The sequence below is a fragment of the Mastigoproctus giganteus genome, chromosome 4 (assembly GCF_048544385.1).
Source record: "Mastigoproctus giganteus isolate SK-2022 chromosome 4, ASM4854438v1, whole genome shotgun sequence".
NCBI classification, from domain to species: domain Eukaryota; kingdom Metazoa; phylum Arthropoda; class Arachnida; order Uropygi; family Thelyphonidae; genus Mastigoproctus; species Mastigoproctus giganteus.
The window spans coordinates 90,544,707-90,566,617 of record NC_143578.1 but is presented as its reverse complement, the minus strand read 5'-3'; the positions used below and the strand labels follow the sequence as shown (position 1 = coordinate 90,566,617).

The window sequence follows — 21,911 nt, the reverse complement described above, 5'->3', positions numbered from 1 at the left end:
CAGGTTAGAGAGGCAACAAGAGAAAGCAACACTCTGAATCTCATTATCTGCAGTGACTCCATGTATTAACAATCTCCAGCCAAAGTAGCTAATAGGTGGCATTTATCATAATATATTAATGTGGAATTTACTTAAAGAAAAACTGGTATCAAAGGGAAAGTATTTTGCTTTTGTAAAGCTTTCTTAGAGCGTTTTTAAATTCGTTTTCAGAATGACCAACTAACATTATCAACTGTAAATTTTAAATCAGAAACATTCAGGGAAGTAATTGGAGAAGTTACTAGGCTTTTTATACCAACTAAGAAATACTGCTCAATGTTATTCCTAAATGAATGTCAGACGAACTTATGAGACTGATGTTGGAGAAGAAAATGTATGGGATGATTATAAACAGCATCCATTTATTTTTCTCTTCATTGGAGACTTGATTGCAAATAACTAGTCTTTAATCAAGTCACTAAGGAGGTTAGGCAAGCAGATTAAAAGAGATATTTGGCTAAGAATGCAAAAAAAAAAGTAGTAAAGAATTCTTCACTTACCTTAAGGAAAGGGTTATACCACTTTGTCCACTAGATACGAATGGCATAACTATTGATGAACTTGTACAAGTTGCTTACAAACTGAATAATATTTTGCATCTACATTCACATGAAGTTTATGTGAATAGGGACACCAAAAGTATACCAAGTTATAACAGAGCTAAATGATTTTGAGATAACTCAGAAGAAAGTGGAAGAGAAATTTTTGAAGCTAAAAGTAAATAAGGTACCTGGGAATGATAGAATCCTCCAAGTATCTGTTTTGCTACTTTCTTTAATACAGTCGATTCAGGTTATTTGGGACACATCGGGACTAGTGTATTTTTGCCTGATTAAGCAGCTGCCCCAATTATCTGAAGTTTCACGTAAAAGAAGTTAAAAATACAATGGACCCCCAACTTTACAATTGGTTCACTGTACAATCAAATCACGTTACGATGGACTCACCACAGTAAAGTACCGTTCACTATACGATGTGTAGTAAGCGCCGATCATTGTGATCACGTTTGTGAATTGAATTTTAATTCTGTCAAGCAGCAATTCTAATGAGCGAAAATAGGAGGAATATTATCCACAGGCTATAAAAGTAAAGATATATTAAGCACAAATTTACCCATTATTACCTTACCAATTAAAAAATTAAATGATACCTGAGATATACGTGATAATCGAAATAATTAATATGTACTGTAATATGTACATACTAACTAGTTGACATTTCTGTTTGCTGACATTTGTGGGTGGGGTTAAAATGTAAAAAGATAAGTAATCAATAACAAAGAACTCTGCACACACAAATTGCAAGTAACACGATACGCGCAAGTGAGAACGGAGTAACAAGTTAAGAAGCTTTAAAAATAGGAATGAAGAGAAGATTGTGAAAATTAATTTTTTTATATGATTGAAGATTTCATGGAAATAACCTAGCTATCCATGGCAACCAATTTAATAGAATATTAAATTGGTTGCCATGGATAGCTAGGTGTATAAAGCCTTGAATGGTTTGAACATGCTCAATGCTGATGGGATTCTTCCTCTTACTCAGAATAATCATCTGAGAGGGCATAAATTCAAATTGAGGAAAGACAGATGTAGGATAGATGTGCGGAAATTTGCCTTTAGCCAGCGGGGTGGTTGGTTGATGGAACAGACTTCCATCCCTTGTTGTGGAAGTTGATAGCCTAAATAAATTTAAACTCAGCTGGACAGGTTTTCGAACGAACGGAGGGGTGAAATGAGTTTTTTTTTTTTTTTTGGCTGATGCTGTTATAAGCTTGTTTTCTTGCATCATATGCCTCTACTAATGCTAATTTCACCATAATAACCTACGGAATTCCAGCTGTCGGTATTATCGAAAATTCAATAAGATCGAGTTTACTATCTGTTTATGATAGATTGCACTAACAGAAAAGCCCAATAAACAGGTGACTGCTAATTGTTTTTATTATTTTATGGTTGTGACCTCCAGAAATCCGACCGAACCACATGGTAAGTTCGGAGACAATCGTAGGGTAATCTCCAGTGCTGCAGTCTCCTGCCCCGATTAAACGGCATTTTATCCCAATTAAGCGAAGTAAACCCTGGCTATTTTCTCGATTGGGTTCTGTTTTTTTAAGATTTGTCCCAAATAACTGGCTGCCCTGATTAACCGGTGGCCCAAATAACCGGAATCCACTGTATAAGTAAACGATTTGGCCATAAATATGTGAGCATCCCTGAGTTCGGGGGAGGTCCCTACAGACTGTAAATATTCAAATGTCTACCCTATTCATCAAGGGGATCAAAGGACAAAGTGAGTAATTATAAACTTGTAAGTCTGACTTATCTTCCAGGAAAATAATTGAGTTAGTGGTCAAAGAAGTAATGCTGGATCATCTTGACAGGAATGGTTATATTGCACTTGCAGCATGGATTTGTTAAGGAACGATTTTATCTAACCAATCTGATTTAGCTACTATAATGTAGTAACAAAGAACTGAATAAAAAAAAATTTTTGACATCATACGCCTATTTAGATTTCACTAAAGGTTTTGACACTGTTTCACATGAAATACTGTTGTACAAACTGGAAGTGCAGCATTAAGGGCATGTTACTGTTGTGGATAAAAGGAATGGCTGAGTGGTAGAAGACAAAGGGTGGTTATTAATTGTTACTGCTCTTCTTAGACTAATTTTATTAGTAGAGTTTAGTGGAGTCCCTCAGGATTCAGTATTTATTAATGATACTGATGAAGAAATACCAAGTTTAGTGTCCAAGTTTGCAGATTATACAAAGGTTGGCAGGGTGGTTAATGATAGGAATGAGCATATGTTACTTCAAAAAGCCCTAGATAAATTAGACAGAGAAGTAATCTGTACTGAGAAGCAGCAATTGAGGTTTAGAATTGTTAAATGCATAGTACTGCATATGGATTTCAGTAATCCCAGAATAACACACCAGTTGTGTGGTACCACATTGACAGTGGAGAATGAAAAAGACTAATACTCAAGGTGTGGCTTAACCAATGCCTTATACAGCAGGGATAAGGAGGTAATTATCCTGTTGTATAAAGCAATGGTTAGTCTACACCTTGAGTACTGCATGCAAGAATTCCCTGGAAGGTTCAATTTAGGAAGGATGTGGGTCTGTTGGAATGAGTGCATAGAAGAGCAACAAGATTGGTCAAGGGTGCAAAAGGATATTTTTGCCATGAAAGACTTCAATTTTGAAAATTACAGCATCTTGGAAACTAGGCACATGTGAGGAGGCCTGATATTTAAGGCTTTAAATGGATTGAGTAAACTAAATGCAGGTGCCATCCTTATTCTTTCTTGGACAACACATATAAGGGGTCATAAATTTAAAATGAAAAAAAGTGGTTGCATGATAGATACAGAAAAATTTTGATCCACAGAGTAATTGATTGTTGGAACAAACTTCCATCTGGCATTGTAGAAGTGAGTAGTTTAAATAAATTTAAGGAAGGATTAGACAGATTTTTAAAGGGGAATGTATAGATGTGTTTTAATGAAAATAACTGTATACAGAGTATCAGTTTTTGAAATGCATATAGCAGGCTTCTTTGAAATTATGGAAATGGGCATATCTGAAGTTCTTGGTTGTACGTTATTGAAACAAATGAAATGGTTTTGTGGTGTCATTCTGAGTAGTTTCCTTCACTGATCCTTGCTGTACATATAAGCATTTCTTTCATTAACTTTATTAGAGTTTGGAGATGCTTTACAAAATTAAGTACAGGTAAGCAGTAGGACTGTTTTTGTTATTGTGTTATTTCCTTGTAGAAACTTTAGTTTGAAAGAGAATCAAACATTTAAGGCTATAAACATAATAAAGAAAATGAATGGGTCTTATACTATTTCAGATTGGATTGACAAAGTGTAGGACTATTTGATATCGTTATTACATTTTTATCCTTAAGCAGTCTGTGGTTATACTAAATGATTTTGTATTTTATTTCAGAAACATGTGAATTTCTGTATGAACATTATGTTCAGAAAATCAGAATGAAAGAAGATGCTGCCACAGCAACTGTGGCATCTGTAGATACACAAACGGATTCACTTGCTATACAGCAGTCTCGTCTACTAACCAGGCATAAACCTGCCATTCTTCGAACAGCTACTTTGTCTCCTAGTCCATCTCCAACTGGAATTGTTGTAACAGCGAGTACACCTGGTAAGTATAACATGGAGTATATAATGGGTTTACTTTTGTTGTACAAAAGTAAGCCCACTTAAATAATAAAAAATTTTATTTTTCATTATTTAAGTTTAAAAATAGCCATTTTGGAAAGAGATGTTTTTGGCTATTTCTTGCAGGGTTTAAAATAACCATATCTGAAGGACATTGAAATATTAGTTGAAACAACTTAGATAGAATTTAAGTTCTGTGTATAAATGATCTGTGTATGAACTCTGTGCTTAAATGATTTTCAATATTGATTTGTTCTATTTTTATTTTATTGCCCAATGTTATAGTTTGAATAGTCAAAAATCAAATCTAAAACTTTTTACTTTTCTTTTGAATAAGTAATAATCTCTACATTAGTGCTTTTCAAAGTTTTTTTGTTTATGGAACTCTTTTTAAAATTTAATTTTCTGCAGATCCCTAAATTATTTCAAAATAGTATTAGTATTAGTAATGGCCGCATGGTGCAAGAAAGCCTATGGCTTATGCTGCACCAGCCAAAAAAAAAAAAAAAAAACAAACAAACAAACAATGATAAAAATAAATAATAATAATTAATAAAAGAAAAGGAAATTAAATCTATCATCCTATGTGCTTCCCTCACCCGAAGGTACTATCCAGATGACCTTTGAATTTCCCGAAACTGTCAACCTCTACCACCCATGTAGGCAACTTATTCCAGTAATTTATAACTCGCTGGCTAAAATAAAACTTCCTGCAGTCCAATCTAAACATTTCCCCCATAACTTGAATTTATGTCCCCTAGTTCCAGCATCATTTATAATCTTGAAAATTTTGTATTCATTCATTTTACTGATACCTCTTAGAGCCTTAAACACCTCAATCAAATCTCCTCTAAGGTGTCTAGTTCCAAACTCTGCAACCCACATATTTGAAGTCTTTCTTCATAAGGACACCCTTTTGCCGATCTCACCAGGCGAGTTACCCATCTTTGCACCCTTTCAAGAAGCTCGATGTCTTTCTTAGGTGCAGTCTCCATACTTGAACACAGTACAGCAGACCCCCGTTATAACGTGGTTTGCTTTACGCTGATTCGCTATAACGCTGTTCTTATATTATAACCCGTATCTGACTATAACGCTCTTTTACAGATTGCATTTTTGGCATATTTAACGAAATAGTTTCATTTGATGGAGTTGATAGCTTGAAAATGCATAGCAAAACAGCATTAAAACGTTTCCCACACCGACTTGAGAAATTTTCCCACGCTCAGTAAAATTTTCTCACATGCTAATTTAATTGCAGTACAGTTACTTGTTACGTAGTTCCCAGATCAACATTTTAAAAAATGATCAAGTATATTGCTTGAAATATTTGCGTTATATGCATTTATCCGAAGTCTAGTCATCACTCAGTACAGTATTAGACATCGTGCGTAACGGACAGTTTACTTGAACATTGTATCGTAATTAATGCAACCAACGCAGTTACATTTTAGAAGAGTTAATAATGGCTGATAAGAATGAAAAAACAACATCTGAGCGCAGTATGATGACTATAAATGTAAGAAAAAGACTGAATTTGAAAATTAAATTAGACGTTTTGAAGGGAATCGATTCCTGTCAACGACAAGCGGATGTGTGCCATAATTTACGACTTGCAAGTTTAACTGTAAGAACAATTATAAAAAAATAAAGAATTAATTTTAGCAGCAGGAAAGATAGCTGTTCCACTGCAAGCAACTAGGGCTAGGCTGGCTATTAGGATTGAAATGGAAAAGATTTTAACTAATTTTATTGAAGATAATGTCCAATGCAGAATTCAGTTAAGTTAAATATTATAAAAAAAAAATAAAAAAAAAAAAAGAGAGAGAGAGAGAGAGAGAGAGAGATTAGCCAATATGATGATCTGAAGAAACTCACCTAAAAAAACAAATGTGGAACCATTTAAAACTGGAGAGGGCTGGTTGAATAGATTTAAAATCTAGGAAGAAGCCGCAAGTGCAGATCAAGGAGCCGAAACTTTCAAAAAAGAACTTGTTAAAATTATTGAAGAGGGGTATTGTGTTATACTTCTCAACAAGTTTATAACATAGATGAAGCAGGACTTTTGTGGAAACAAATGCCTAAAAGAAGTTTCATATTGAAAGAAGCAAAAAACATGCCAGGTTTCAAAGCGGCGAAGGATCGGGTGACTTTATTGTTGGGTGGTAACGCTGCGGGGGATTTAAAATTAACACCCCTTTTAGTTTATTTAGAAGAGGGCCAAAGTTCAACCCAAAATCGACACATTTTTCATGATTAAATTCATCAATTAAATTAAATCAATTAAAATCAATTTAGATCAGTTAAATTCATGATTTTAATTGGAATTTTAAGTTTAATTTTGATACGTAAATAGTTACCACATAAGTATATGTACTAACTATTTACGTATGTAATGCAGAATATTTTATATGTACAAATATTTGAATATTAAATATTTTGACCGACATTTGTGCATCTTTTCACTACCGTTTATTATTGATTAGGAAATATCCTATGGCACCGACCGCAACTTACAAATACATATGTTACCTTATGGGAATGCGGAGCTCGCTTAGTGAGGATTCACTTAGCGCTCTGTTTTTCCGGAACGAATTATCAGCGTTAAGCGGGGATCACCTGTATTCCAAATGTAGTCTAACAAAAGCCTTATATAATGGAATTATCACGTCCCTATCTCTACTTGTAAAAGTTCGATTGATCATCGATAGGACACCATGGGCTTTCCTTGCAACCTGTTTACAATGCTCAGAGAATTTCATGTCTGATCGTATTGTAACAACCAAGTGCCTTTCCTCCAGTACTGGGTTTAGTTGAACTCCACCAAGTGAATAAGTTATTTTAGTATTACTGTTTCCCAGGTGTAATACCTTACACTTTGTTGGATTAAAGCATAGCTGCCATTTTTCTGACCATTCCTGAAGTCTATCTAGGTCTCTCTAAAGAAGCTCAGCTTGACAGTGACTACTCTACCAATTTTAACATCATCTGCAAATTTAGCATCACGCCCTCTATCCCTTCATCGATGTCGTTTATGAAAATTAAAAACAACAGTGGTCCTAATACTGATCCTTGGGGAACCCCACTTCTTACATCAACCCAATCTGAGGAATAGCCATTTATCACAACCCTCTGCCTCCTGCCCTGAAGCCATCCTGCTATCCATCTAAGGATTTTCCCAGTGATTCCAACCTGTTCCAGCTTATAAAGCAACCACTCATGTGGGACTGAGTCAAAAGCTTTGCTGAAATCTAAATAAACAATGTCGAAATTATTCCCTAAATCCAGCTCGTGAGTGACCCTTTCAAAATAGCGAACCAGATTTGTTAAACATGATTTTCCCTTTACAAAACCATGCTGAGTATCCTTGAGAATTTCAATTCGATCCAAATGATCCTGAATTCCACCCTTGATCATTGCCTCCATGATTTTACCTACCACTGAAGTCAGACTGACAGATCGATAATTTCCCACTTCACTCTTAGAGCCACCCTTATGTATGAGAGATACATTGGCACTTTTCCAGTCCAATGGAATCTCTCCAGAGTCTAGTGATGCTCGTATAATTAGCCTCAATGGTTCAATGCACTCACTTGCTGCCTCCCTTAAGATTACAGGGTATATTCCATCAACTCCAGGAACCTTACTGCCCTGTAGGCTTGAAAGTTTTTTCATTAAATAATCTTGCGAAATTTCAATATCATTAATTACATATTTTTCATCTTCGTTCCCACAATTTCCCATTGCCACAAAAGGTTTTTCATTTGTAAATATCGATGCAAAATAACTGTTGAGTTCATCTGCTACAGCAGCTGGTGTATTTAATACTATCCCCTTTCCCTTACGTAAAGATCCGATCTGGTTTGTCCTGCTCTTCTTGGCATTTATATACATGAAGAATTCCATATCCCCCCTCTTTGCTCTGTTTGCTAGTGATTTCTCATAAACTGCCTTTGCCTGTCGAACCTTTTATGTGGCTCTATTACAGATCATCTTGTAGCTGTTATAGGCTTCAATACTTTTTATTGCTCTGTAACCTTTCCATGCCACCTTTTTCTGCTCAAGTAATGTGGCAACTTCACTATTCATCTAACGTGGAACCCTCCTCGTGGAGTATTTTTTTAATGGTAAATATGCATTCAAGGCATCTGTCATTAATGTTTTAAAAGCATACCACATAGTTCAATTGAATTCATTCTCTGTGCAATATCTACCCAGTGAATAGAGGCCATGTAGTACCTTAAGGCATCATAATTTCATTTTCTGAAATTAAAACCCATTCCTTTGCCTTTTACTACTGCTACCTCTCTCATCATCATCCACCGTAGAACTCCATGATCACTTCCTACTATTGGTTCCTCTACTGTCAGCCATGTTATGTCATCTGATTCATGGGTGATGATGAGGTCTAGGATATTCTTTTCTCTAGTACTTTCCCTGACATGTTGATACAAATAACAGACATCTAGTTGATCTAAAAATTTTGTTCCCCATGTCGAGTTTCCTTCCCATTTACTCCAATCAATGAGGCAAATTGAAATCACCCATAATAAGATAAGACATTGACGCTTACTTGCCCATTCCATTTGCATGTAGAGGCTTTCGTCATAATCTTCACAATCACCTGGTCTGTAGATTACTCCTACTCGCATTATATCTTTGTTTCCAACTATCTCACACCATACAGATTCTATACTAGCATGTGAAACGTCTGAATCCGGGAAAGCTATCGTCGCACTCAGGCTGCTTCTCATAAGAAGCATTACCCCACCACCCCTTCTATCTACCCTATCCTTCCTAAATACATTATACAAGCCATACTGAAACTCATCATCCCCAATTTCCGGGTGGCACCATATCTCCGTAAGCCCTGTTATGTCTGCGTTACTTGTTTTAACCAGCAGTTCGAATTCGCTCATTTTATTGACAACACTTCTAACATTACTATATAAACAATTAAGACTTACTGTTCTTGTATATTTAACTACCCTAACACAACCCTTGAAGTTTTTTAGGCTCTCTTCCCTGGCATTAGCTACCCACTCACTTGAAAAATTTCTGCCCCCAGAACATCTAGATAATATGTCCAGTTGGGGAAACAGATAAGAACTCTTGAGGTATGTGCAAGAGTTACTTTGACCGATATCAGATAAACGCATGTTAGTATTACCCGCATCCCCCCTAACTAGCAGTTTCCCTGAACCTTTAAGGTATCCTCAATAATACTGGCAAAAACTTTTGCACCACCTTTGTTTAAGTGTATCCCGTCTCTACAAAACAAATTCCTTCTATCTACAAGTGTGGGCCATGCTGATAGAAATTTCCCCCCTAAAGCCTTGCAGAGTCCTTCAAGTCTTGAGTTAATCCACAAGGCTTTTAACATATAATCCCTCCTATCGTGTCTGGGCAGAATTGCAGACACATAGACATTGTGGCCTAGCTCGTGGCATTTCCTCAGCATGGTCTTGTATTTTTCCAACAAATCGTCAGATCGTGTACGTTTAATATCATTAGTCCCCACATGAATAATAATATTCTCTTTACCCCCTTTAAAATCTGACAATCATTAATAGTTGCTCCCTGCAGACATACCCTGGTTCTACTCCACCTATCCTTATTACAAAAAATATTCCCCGTTTCCCTGACAATGGAGTCTCCTAATAAAACAATGTTCTCCCGGCAGACATACCCTGGTTCTACTCCACCTATCCTTATTACAAAAAATATTCCCCGTTTCCCTGACAATGGAGTCTCCTAATAAAACAATGTTCTTTTTAATCAGAGTAGTTTCCACTTGGTTTTTCTGTTTTGAGGCTCGAATCGAGTGTGCATCACTTGGTAGATTGCTGGAGTCTTGAGTCCCTGACGAGCTCCCAGATGCATTATTCTCGAGGACAAGCACCCATTTTTTCAGTGACTCAAATTGTTCCATCAGTTCCATTATTAAATAACAACAGATTAAAAACAGTAGTGCATGTACACAAATTAAATAAAATTCAATAAGAAAAAATTATTGGAACATTTGTAGAACCTCTGAGATCTCGTTAAACCCTATGGTTCTGTAAAAAAAAAACTGCTCCAGACAGTTCTGAATCTTGGATGTTTTTCGTAATTTGTATTAAAATATTGTTAAAATATATGAGTATTTCAAAAACCCTCAACCCAGACTTCTTTTTGTGTTTCTTGCCCATCTTTCTTTAAGAAATAAGATTAATAAACAAAAGCAAATGTAACAGAGATCTTAAAATCATTCTCTCTCTCATTAAAAAGCTCAAGGAGCCCAACAAACTTTCCTCCCTCAAAGAATTTACATGGTCAAAGACTTTCTTCAGAGTGACACTATTTCTTGAATGGAACAACAGAAGTCTGGAGACTTCTGTCACAAATTTTGAGTCATAAATTGCCCCTAGCTCCTTACACAAGTTATGATTTATTCTTCTGGAAAAGTGGACATCAATACCATTCTGATTTACAGCATGAAAGAATTGTGAGTGCTGCTGGCATGTCATAATCATATTCTCTGTAAGATCTAAAACTTCCTTTGCTGAATGCACATTCTATGTGACAGCATAGTGTAAAGTGTGTTTGTGGTCAAACAGCACCAGGGGTTTCCCCCATCTCCGCGTAATTTACATTGTTGTGTGATACAGTATGCTGTAAAGGCCAGAGATTTAAAAGTGTATGGATACTGTACATGAGTAGTGTTGTGTACCGTTGTTCTTCTGGCCATTTAGCCACCAGGCCTCTGCTGAGGCCACACGTTGCCCACACTTCGCCCCGTGGAGGCAGACCAGGTACACCAATTGTCTCAAGTTGTGCCATTGTCTCAAGTTACACAAACCCTCTGTGAAAGTATTGGGACTAATGTCAGCACTAATAAAATACGAAGGACACTCCATGGTATGGGTTACAATGGTCGTGCAGCTGTTCACAAGCCATTGATCACCTCAACAAATGCTATATGCTGATTAACGTGGTGTAAGGAGTGCAAATCCTGGACTGTAGAGCAGTGGAAAACAGTCCTATGTACAGACGAGTCGAGGTTCGCATTCTACCAATCTGATGGCCATTCCTGGGTGTGGCAAATGCCAGGGGGAACAGTTCCTCCCAACAATGAAGTTTGATGGAGGCATTGTCATGGTATGGGCCCATTAGTCATTATCGACAAAACCATGAATGCTGTGCAATAGCAGGATATTTTGGACAATTATGCACTTCCAACATTATGTCAATACTTCGAGGAAGGCCCATACCTGTATCAGCAAGACAACACGGCATGCCATACTGCTCGAGTCATAACAGAGTGGTTTGAGGAAAAGTTGGATTGGCCAGCCCAGAGTGCTGATCTGAACCCCTATCTAGCATATTTAGGATGTATTGGATTGTCGGGTACGTGCATGTCGAGATTTCCCAAAGAAAAAGGCCGAGTGGAGGAACATATCACCTGACATTTATAAAAAGTTGTTTGAGAGTATGCTGTGAAGATTGAAGGCCGTCATAAAATCAAAAGGTTTCAGCACAAAATATTAAATGACACAATAAAAGCTCTTTTTTTTTTGTCTAAAGGCAGGTGTCTAGATATTAATGGTAGGACAGTGTATATACCTAATACAAATTATTCCTGAATGTAATTAGGCTGTGTACTTAGAAAACTGGAATTTTAAAAAATCTGGCATGTGCTGTGTCTTGAGGATGCAAGATTTATGTGTTTTACTGTATTTATATATTTAATATTTTTGTAAAATTCTAAGCATCATAAATTATGATAGGAGAGGTGAAAATTAAGTGCATTTGCTTGGGGCTTTTGTGATAATTAAGTGGATTTGTCACATGTCACTTATTTAGAGAGGTCTGGGTTCAAATTCCATTGAAGAAATTCTTAAAGGATTCTTCCTTCAGAATTGTTGCTGATCTCAGATGGAATGAATAAAGTTTCCCTATCATGAAAATCAACCTGTGAGCACACATACACATGTATACAGGCAAAATACACAATAAAGGCCTTAAAATAGCATAACATATGAACTGGTGCACTCTGACTAACATAGTACACAATAAATGGACACTCCCTCCCTGCTTTTTGTAAGAGAAATTTGATCAAAACTGTACATTTTGTATAATTTTTTTGTCTTTATAAAGATATTTTTCTTAAACAACTGAAAGTTTTCTTAAATAACTTCAAGATGTTCACATGAAATACACAATGTACATCTTATCAACTTGAAAATGTACTGATTTGTGACACTAACATATGATGTATCTTACAGACTTCCTGAACATTTCACTTTTTTATTTTATTATATATATATATGTGTGTGTTGGCACCTTAAAAACTAGTTTAATATCTGCTGCTTTTTGAATAGAGTCCTGTTTTGTAATCGAAAATTTACTAAATGTGTCGTGGCATTGTTTTCAAATTCATTAAAAAAATGTATGAGAGTCAAAAACTTCAGTTACTAATACAATTTTTATTTATTAAAATATCAAAATGTGAACCACAAATTATGTTAGTTTTAATTTAGTTTTTAGTTTTAGTTTTATTAAATTAGTTTTAATTTTTTTAGTAAAATGAAATTTATGGGATAGTGCCTGCTGCAAACTTTTTTTGGTTGGGATGACCTAAGTGCAGTTTAAAATAAAAAAAATAAATAAATAAATAAAAAAAACCAAATTTAAAAAAAGCACAAAATTACATAAACACTGCTTTAGAGTATACATATATAACTTGCCGTGTCCCACAAAAAATTAACTGCAATCTCTGTAGCCCAATATCATTTGAAAAGACTAAGATGGATTAAATTCAAACTAATCAGTAAAGAACATGTTTTAAAAAGAAACATACTCCATATTACACATGTAATATGAGTTAACAGCTGCTCTGAATGTAACATGACATTGATATGTTTATGATTAAGCCTAAATATTGCACTACATTCAAATTATAGATAACTGCTATCTGTATTTATCTGTATTCTTTAGCATTAAGAGAGAGTTGGAATAGAATAAAATTAAATATATTCAGAATTCTTGGCCCTTCTATTAGTTCCACTAATATTAGCTAATTAAATAATTAAAAACAAAACTTTACATTTTACAGGTGCTAGATATGATGTGTGATCAAAAAGTTTAGGGATTCTGTATGTACCATATGTACCATTATAGCAAGTGGTCACAACATGTTCAGTAACTCCCTAAGTATTAGTATTAGTAATGGCCATATGGTGCAAGGAAGTCTAAGGCTTGTGCTGCACCAGCCAAAAAAATAAATAAATAAAATAATAATAAAATAAAATTAAATAAATAAATAATAAAAGAAAAGGAAAGAGACAACTTCCCTCCTGCATTTCCCTCCTCCCATAGGTAACTATCCATCTGACCTTTGAATTTCTCCAAACTGTCAGCCTCTACCACCCATGTAGGGAACTTATTACAGCAATTTATAACTGGCTGGCTAAAATAAAACTGCCTGAAATCCAGTCTAAATGAGAAATCTTTGGCAAAGGATGCAAAGAAAAATTGCAAAGAGTTCTTTACTTTGTAAATTCTAGAAGGAAAGGGATGAATCAGATTGGACCGAATGAGTATTTTGCATCTACATTCACACATGAGGAGTTATTCTAGGAGAGGAATGACATAAGTTTATCAAACTCTAACAGGGAGTTAAGTGATTTTGTAATAACTGAAAGCAAAATGGAGGAGAAATTTTTGAAGTTAAACATAAGGAAGGCACCTGGGGTGAATGGGATCTATCAAGTTATATTAAAGGAGGCAGCAAAGGAAGTAAGCAAATCCTTAGCCATAATTATGAAGGCTTTCTTGGACTCAGGGGAGATCCCCATGGACTGGAAGTGTGCAAATGTGTCCCCAATTCACAAAGGGGGATCAAAGGGTGACACTGGTAATTACAAACCTGTTAGTCTAACTTCTGTTCCAGGCAAAATATAGGAGTTACTAGTTAAGGAAGCGATGCAGGATCATCTAGACAAGACTGCAGTTATAATTCAGACACAGCATGTTAAGGGGAAGTCTTGTCTGATAAATTTGATTGATACTATGATGTGGTCACAAAGAAACTGGATGCATAGAATAATTTTGATATCATATACTTGGATTTTAGTAAAGTTTTTGCTACTGTAGCACATGGAAGACTACTGAAGAAATTGGAGCAGTATGGCATTAAGGGCAAGTTGCTACAATGGATAAAAAGATGAATTCTGTTTCTTTATTTTTGTTTATTTTTTTGTTTTTTCTTAAAGGATTTTTTACATCTTTTATATATTTTTTTTTCTATTTTAAAAAAAAAAAGTTGAAATATGTGACAATATACAGACAGGTTTAAATGCCTCCATGATTACAATTTTCTTTGAATATTTAAGTTTGTTAAACTAGTAATAAGTTATAATGCAGAGCAAAATTGGATTTTATATCCAAATTATTTGAGATATAATTTTTGAGTACTGTTTTTAAATATAAATTTTACATTTCCAGAGAGCATGAGCTCTTTGGCTTAAGATAATTATGCTATCAATGCAAAACATATTTAAAATGAATAAAATCATTTCAGGTTTGCCTACAACTGTAGCTTCGCTGGCAACAACAGCAGTTACTACCACTGCCATAGACACTGCTGACCTTTCCACCCATACTGTGCCTTCCATGGGTATTGCTCCTGTACTTCAAGCACTGGAAGTTTTACCCCAAGGGCTTCAGTTAACAGCTAATCCTCAGACTTTCTTATTAACACATGCTACACAGCCAACCATCCCACTAACTGCTTCTCTATCTCCAAGTCAAATAATTATCCAAGCTGTTACTGTGAGTATTCAGTATATATATATTTTTTTACTTATATTATTAGATTCCAAGTTTATGCTTAAAATATAAAATTTATGAGTTGGGTTCAACGAAAACCTGTCTGGTGGCCCTTGCTGTGACTGGTAAGCTAACTCACACCAAGTGTGAGTTAGCTTAATATGGGTAAAGAGATGATGGTTAAATCATAGGAGATAAAGAGCAGTTATAAGTGACCATTACTTCATGGACTGATATTATGAGTGGGATCCCATGGGGTTCATTGCTATGGGCTTCCTGTTTCTAACATTTACTTTAAATTATATAATGTCTAAATTTTCTGGTTGTTAAAAAGGTGGGTGAGGTGGATAATGACATTAATTAGCATATGTTACCTCAACAAGATCTAGATAAATTATTCAGGTAGGCTGAAAAATGGGAGCTGAAGTTAAAAATTCATAAATGTATGGCACTACATTTGGGTAGCAGTAATCCCAGGATTAGCATAGAATTTAGGCAGCACTAAACTCAAGTTAGCTGATAATGAAAAAAGACTTTGGGTTGACTATGCCATATGACATGAAGCTCATTCTCTTGAGCAGTTAAGACAAACTGCTAGGCCAGCAAGTGGGAATATACTATCAGTATACAAGAACTTTAACAGAAGAGATAAAAGATGTGATTATCCCATTGTATAAAGCAATGGTTAGACTATGTCTTGAATAGTAAATGCAAATTTGGAAACCGTGTTGTAGGAGGGATGTAATTCTGTTGAAAAAATACAAAAAAGATTAAAATTAGTTTCCTTGTTAATCAAGATCATCTGTATGAAGACCTTATTGAAATGATTAATTCTTTAAAAGGATTGAGTAAACTAAATGCTCATTGAATCTTTACTCTTTCTCAGGTGACACACAAAAGGGATCATAATTTTAAATTGAAAAGTATGGTTGCAGAATAGATTGTGTGGAAATTTTCTTGAGCCAGATGGTAACCGATTGTTGGAATAAATTTCCACCTACCATTGTGGAGGCAAGTCTTAATACATTTAAAGAGAGAGACTGAAAAAAATATTAGAAGGAATATGAAGATGGTAAATGTTTCCTTTCAAAATTTTGCTAAAGTTAATACTAACTATTGATCACATTTGCATCACACTATTTCACCAAGCACAGGCTGTTTTTTTCTTATAATTCCTTCTGCTACTGATGAAAGCAATCACAGACAGCCCACAGCATTTCACTAACTGACATAGTCATCACTTTGGAGCATTTTTTTTTTTTTTTTTCTCAGAAACTGAAAGATGGAAATCAGAGATTGAGAGAGATTTTTCATTCTACATAACAGTTTCTCAATTGAGTTCACTGCATGCAGGTGAGTATTGTGATGAAAAGGAAGACCTCATCCTTTCCACACAAGCTTGTGCACATCTTGATTTTAATGGTTACACACAGGCATTACAGTATTTCTGGAAATTCTAGATTCCTTTAAGTGCACACACTGGGATCCTTGGTAATTGAATAAGATAGGTTGGACCTTGAATTCTTTTTCCCAGGGGGGGATGAAAATTTTTTTCTGCATGCTAACTTCTTTGAATGAACTGAACATGGTGATGCCATGTTTTTTTGTCACCAGCCATACTCTTGTGTAAGAAATTTTCTGGTTTTATTGTAATTGCATCAAGTGCTGTATAGATAGTTTCATGTGCAACTTTTTTTTTTTTTTTTTTTGCTCTTCTCTAAGTAAATATGGCATCCAAAGTCCTGATTTATGGACTTCTTGAGCTTTAAACTCCTGGATTTGTGTTGTTACTACATATTACTCCTCTAGTAGTGGGAATAGTTAAACCACCTACACTCTAGGATGACAGCCCTCTAAACCCCAAAACTGAATAATGTGCTGGTTAGGTTTGGACATCAGCAGAATATGGAATCTTAGACATTATAATTTGACTTCCCACATATCATGTAGCTGATTACTTGCTCTCAAACATATTCCTAACTGATGCACTCAGTCAGTTATGTTCTACCCTGCTGCCAGATATGTAGCATGGGGGAATAAAATATTCTTGAGTGCCATCCTCTGAATGGATTTCTATTGAAACTACCTGATGTTAATATCAAGAAACACCTTTCTGCATATTTTATAAATAACTAAGATTTAATTAATAACAAGTTTATTAAAAATTATTTTAAAGTAAATTTAAATTTCATTTAGTTTACATGCCTCTCTATATATCTTTTTTTAAAATTTGTTAGTTCATTAACCAGCGGGAGCCAACACGTACCTAAAAAAAAAACACAACTGCAGCTGGCATAAAGCATGGACTCCACACCCATGCACTAACCATAATGCAAATGTAGACATCCACTTCAAGAAGAAAAATAATACAAAAGAAAGTTTTGGGAGCCATTGTAATCACTTTGACAGGGATGCATCGGTCTTATTTAAGTCATTGCCAGCTTACAGAAAATGAAGTGTCCATTACAGAACTAAAAACATGTGCTTAACTCTGCAGTGGTAGCACCCCAAATTGTAATAAAAAAATTGGCATGTCACCTATCAAGTTTCTTTTTAATTTATGATTTTTTTTTTTTATTGGAGTACACCAGTTTGGTCCTTGAGGTTGTCACAGACATTCTCTCAGATATGCCAGACAAGCTGTGCTTGCTACCGGGGAGTCTAAAACGCTGATGGAACTGATATTCAGGTGACACTCAAGTCAAGTGGACCTAATTTCGGCGAAGTCCGGACGGTCTGTGACAGTCAAATCCTCTGCTTGCACTTTCACGATGGTGGGACTGTTAGTAATCTTGGGTATAACCTCCATGCACAAGTACATGGTGGGTGACCACCCAGGTGTGAACCAACGTAAGCAGGGGTCGAGGTGGGGCACCCACACCACATGGAGGAACGCCGCCCCTCTATGTTACTAGGCAGTACTAGGTGGTAGATGACTCTCATCAACCAGTGAAATACCACCACTTTGCTTAGTGGAGGAACCCATGTTTAGTCTCTAGAGCTAAGTTCCGGTCAACCCTTCCCTATCTCTTCCATCATGCAGTATGATTGATGACTTTTGAGGTTATGATGAACGTCGTGGCGAGATCCAATATTCCTTACATTTTGAGAGTACAGCTCTAAAACGGTGTTCGCAGGCCGGCCCCTAGTTAGTATACCGGACCGAACCTATTGGTAACTCTCTAGGAGGCTTCCGGATCAGCTAGTGTATAATCTTGCTACCTCTACTCTGCCAGATAGTGACTGGAGGGAGTCCGAGTAGTGTGTATGCGGGGAGCATTGTCGAGGCCACGTTATGTCAAGTATCTGGATATATTCTTACCATGTGTACGCCATATCCAAAAATTTCATTACTTCATACAGCATGTCCCACCCCACTTTTTCTTACTATTCAGTACACCATGAATTGTCAAACTAATAGAGCAAGCTTATCTGCGAAAAGATCTAAACCTCCCAAGCACTTTCTAATTCATTTCACAATTTTATGTGGTCTCAATTCTAATCTCAACGATGTCCATTTCCAGTCTGCCAAACCCCATGACTTTTTCTGACAGAATCTCAGTTATCGGTTGATTCAGCTGCTGCTCATCTCCGATGCCCAAATTATTCGCTGTATGATTCCTTTCGCCTCAAAGGTGGTACTTGTGCATATGTCGTTCTGATATTCCCTGTCAGAGACTTGGCAATTTGGAATCTCCTCTCTTGGATCTTCTCTGGCTTAAAATCTCTCTACCTCATTGTGTCAAATTCATCTGTTGTCTCTACTGTTCTCCCAACTCCACTAACCACTTGCAGCTTGACTTTCTTCAGTCAAACTTTCCTAACAGTGAGGTAATTTTCCTTGGTGATTTTAACGTTCACAACTCCAGCTGGCTTCCGTTTTCTAGTCACACCGACCCAGCAGGTCGAGATGCTGAGGCTTTTGAAATTACTAATGACCTAGCACAGATTGTTCATTTACCTACAAGAATACCGGACAATCCTAATCATACAGCCAATACGCTTTATCTTTTTCATACAAACAACCCTTCTAAGTACACAGTTGAAGTGAGAGGTCCTTTAGGCACTTCAGATCACAACTTGGTGATTGTCTCTTCTCCAATGGAACCTTTATCTCATGGCTATTCCCAACCTTGTGTTGTTTGGTTTTACAAGAATGCAAAATGGGATGACCTGCGAGACTTCTTTTCTTCTTTTCCTTGGTCGGATTACTGTTTCAAAACTTCTGATGTCAACGTTTGCTCAGATCGTGTCAGTGAAATTATTCTTGCAGGAATGGAATGCTTTATCCCACACTCCACTTTAAAATCTCGTCCTTTATCTAAACCTTAAATTTTCCAATAAATGTGCTAAGGCTGTTCAAGAGAAGAATGTTGCATATCGTAATTGGCTTGTTTCTAATTCTTCAGTTTCATTTTCTGCCTACACCAAAGCTCGCAACAATTGTAAAGCAGTTATTAATCAGTCCAAGCTAGAGTTTGAACAGGCTAAGAGTAGAAAACTTGCTTCTTGCCCTAATGGTAGCTGAGCATTCTGGTCTCTTACCAAAGCTATTGGCCGCAACTTTTGCCCATCTCTGCTCCCACCTCTGTCCAAACCAGATGGTTATGTTATCACTTCAGCCAAGGATAAAGCTGACCTGCTAGCATCCCATTTTTCTTCCAACTCCTGTATTAATGATCTTGGTAAAACACCTCCCACCATTCCCAACACGCTCCATTCAATGCCTCCTGTGGTTTTCCAACAAAAGGATGTCAGAAGGATTTTGATGAACCTTAATGCTAGGAAAGCTCCAGGTCCCAATGGTATTTCTCCACTTGTTCTCAAAACCTGTGCTCCAGAACTTACTTCTGTTCTTTGCCGCCTTTTTTCACTTTCTTATTCTAAAGGTGTTTTTCCTTCTGCTTGGAAATTTGCTCATATCCAGCCAGTTCCTAAAAAGGGTGACAAATCCCTCCCATCCAATTATCGTCCCATTGCAATTACTTCTACTTTTTCTAAAGTAATGGAGAAATCAATTAACCGCCAACTCTTAAACTACCTAGAAACCTTCCATCTGATCAATGATCGCCAGTATGGATTCCGTCAGTGTCGATCCACTGGTGATATTCTGGCTTATGTTACCCATTTATGGACTAATTCAATGGAAAGGTTCGGTGAAACAAGTAGTTGCTCTTGACATCTCAAAGGCTTTCGATTGTGTTTGGCATAAAGGTCTTCTAAACAAGCTTCCATCTTATGATTTGCCAACTGTTTTTAGTAATTGGTTATCCAGTTTTCTCTCTGATCGCTCACTGAGGGTGATGGTAGATGGCTCTCTGTCTTCTAACTTCTCCACTAATGCAGGTGTCCCCCAAGGTTCAGTTCTTTCCCCCACTCTTTTCCTCTTGTATATTAATGACCTTCTTCCATTGACTGGAAATCCTATCCATAGTTTTGCTGATGGTAGCACATTGCATTCAACTTTCCATTTTGTGAAACCTTGTGCTGCTCAATCAGCTTCAACTTCTCGAAAATCTGCTACCAATTCCTTAAATGCTGATCTTCATGTAATTCTCCAGTGGGGCAAAGACAGCTTAGTTGATTTCAACCCTTCTAAAACTCAGTCTTGTCTTATATCTCGTAAAAAGGATTCTTCTGCTCCTATGCTTATCTTTAGTGACACTCCAATTTCTAGGCAAAATGATATATCTCTTTTGGTATTACCATGACTTCTAATCTCTCTTGGCACAAGCACATTACAAATATTGCTTCCTCTGCATCTAAAAAACTTGGTTTTCTCTTTCGCTCTCGGCGTTACTTTTCTTCCAAACAGCTTCTCTCTCTGTATAAATTGCAAATCCGCCCTGCCATGGAATATTGTTCCCACATCTGGGGTGGTGCCCCTAAAACCTCTCTGAGGCTTCTTGATTCCATTAAGAAGAGGGCAGTTAGGTTAATTAATGATTCATCTTTAACAGAGTCTCTCCACTTTCTTTCTCATAGACGTACTGTTTCTGCTGCATGCCTCTTCTACAGATACTTCCATGGGCACTGTTCTTCTGAATTGGTTTCTATAATTCCTGCTCTCTCTTTCAAAACAGTCCGAACACGTGCTGCCACCAGCCAACATCCATTTACTGTCCAACTTCAAACTCACAGAACCAACTTTTCATCTTCCTCATTTATTCATTCAACTGCCGTTTTATGGAACAACCTTCCTTCATACGTATTTCCTGAAAATTACAATCTACAGAAGTTCAAGTCCAATGTCAACAAATATCTTCTTTCGTCTTCTCAACCTCCAACCCAAGCATGGTACTAAGTACTATAGGTTCTAATACCTCTTGTGTTTGGGGTTCACATAAAAAAAAAAAAAAAAACCACCAATATTTCATCTTTTCTTAATGGATTACAATACTTGTTGTGTGTTGTTTTTTATAAAAAAAAATTATTAAAAAAAAATGAAGTGTTTTTCCACCTTTTCTTTTCAAAAAAAATTAATTCTGCTGAAAATTAAAAAAAGAATTATGGACAAAATATAAACACGAAACTATTAGTTTCTTCCATTTTCTGATTTAAATTATTAATTTAACAAATTTTTGAATATGCTTGTGTGCATATATTTCTGCATATTACATGTAAAAATAATTAAAAACAATTTAAAAAAAAAATATATATATATATATATTTTTTTTTTTTTTTTTCAAATTTATTTCAAATGCGGCATGAGGTCTGCAAAATTACATGTTGCTAACTTTCAGTCCTCGGTGAATATTGCTCATTGTGTTTTCATGTTTTTATTATGAAAAAATAATAATGAATCTTTAATAAATTGCTGTGGATATTTAGAGAACTCATGGGAGAATAAAAGCAAGTAACCTTCAA

At 36.0% G+C, this 21,911-nt stretch overlaps 1 protein-coding gene across 1 annotated transcript in view; it reads left to right on the top strand.

Moving 5' to 3' along the window:
- The window catches only part of LOC150086899 (cyclin-D-binding Myb-like transcription factor 1), a 189,403-nt gene that overhangs the window by 145,024 nt on the left and 22,468 nt on the right, over window positions 1-21,911 (top strand). Inside the window, exons 12-13 of the mRNA XM_090371671.1 lie at window positions 4,000-4,215; window positions 14,797-15,047. Coding sequence (XP_090227797.1) covers window positions 4,000-4,215; window positions 14,797-15,047 — 467 coding nt within the window. The remainder of the gene's footprint in view (window positions 1-3,999; window positions 4,216-14,796; window positions 15,048-21,911) is intronic.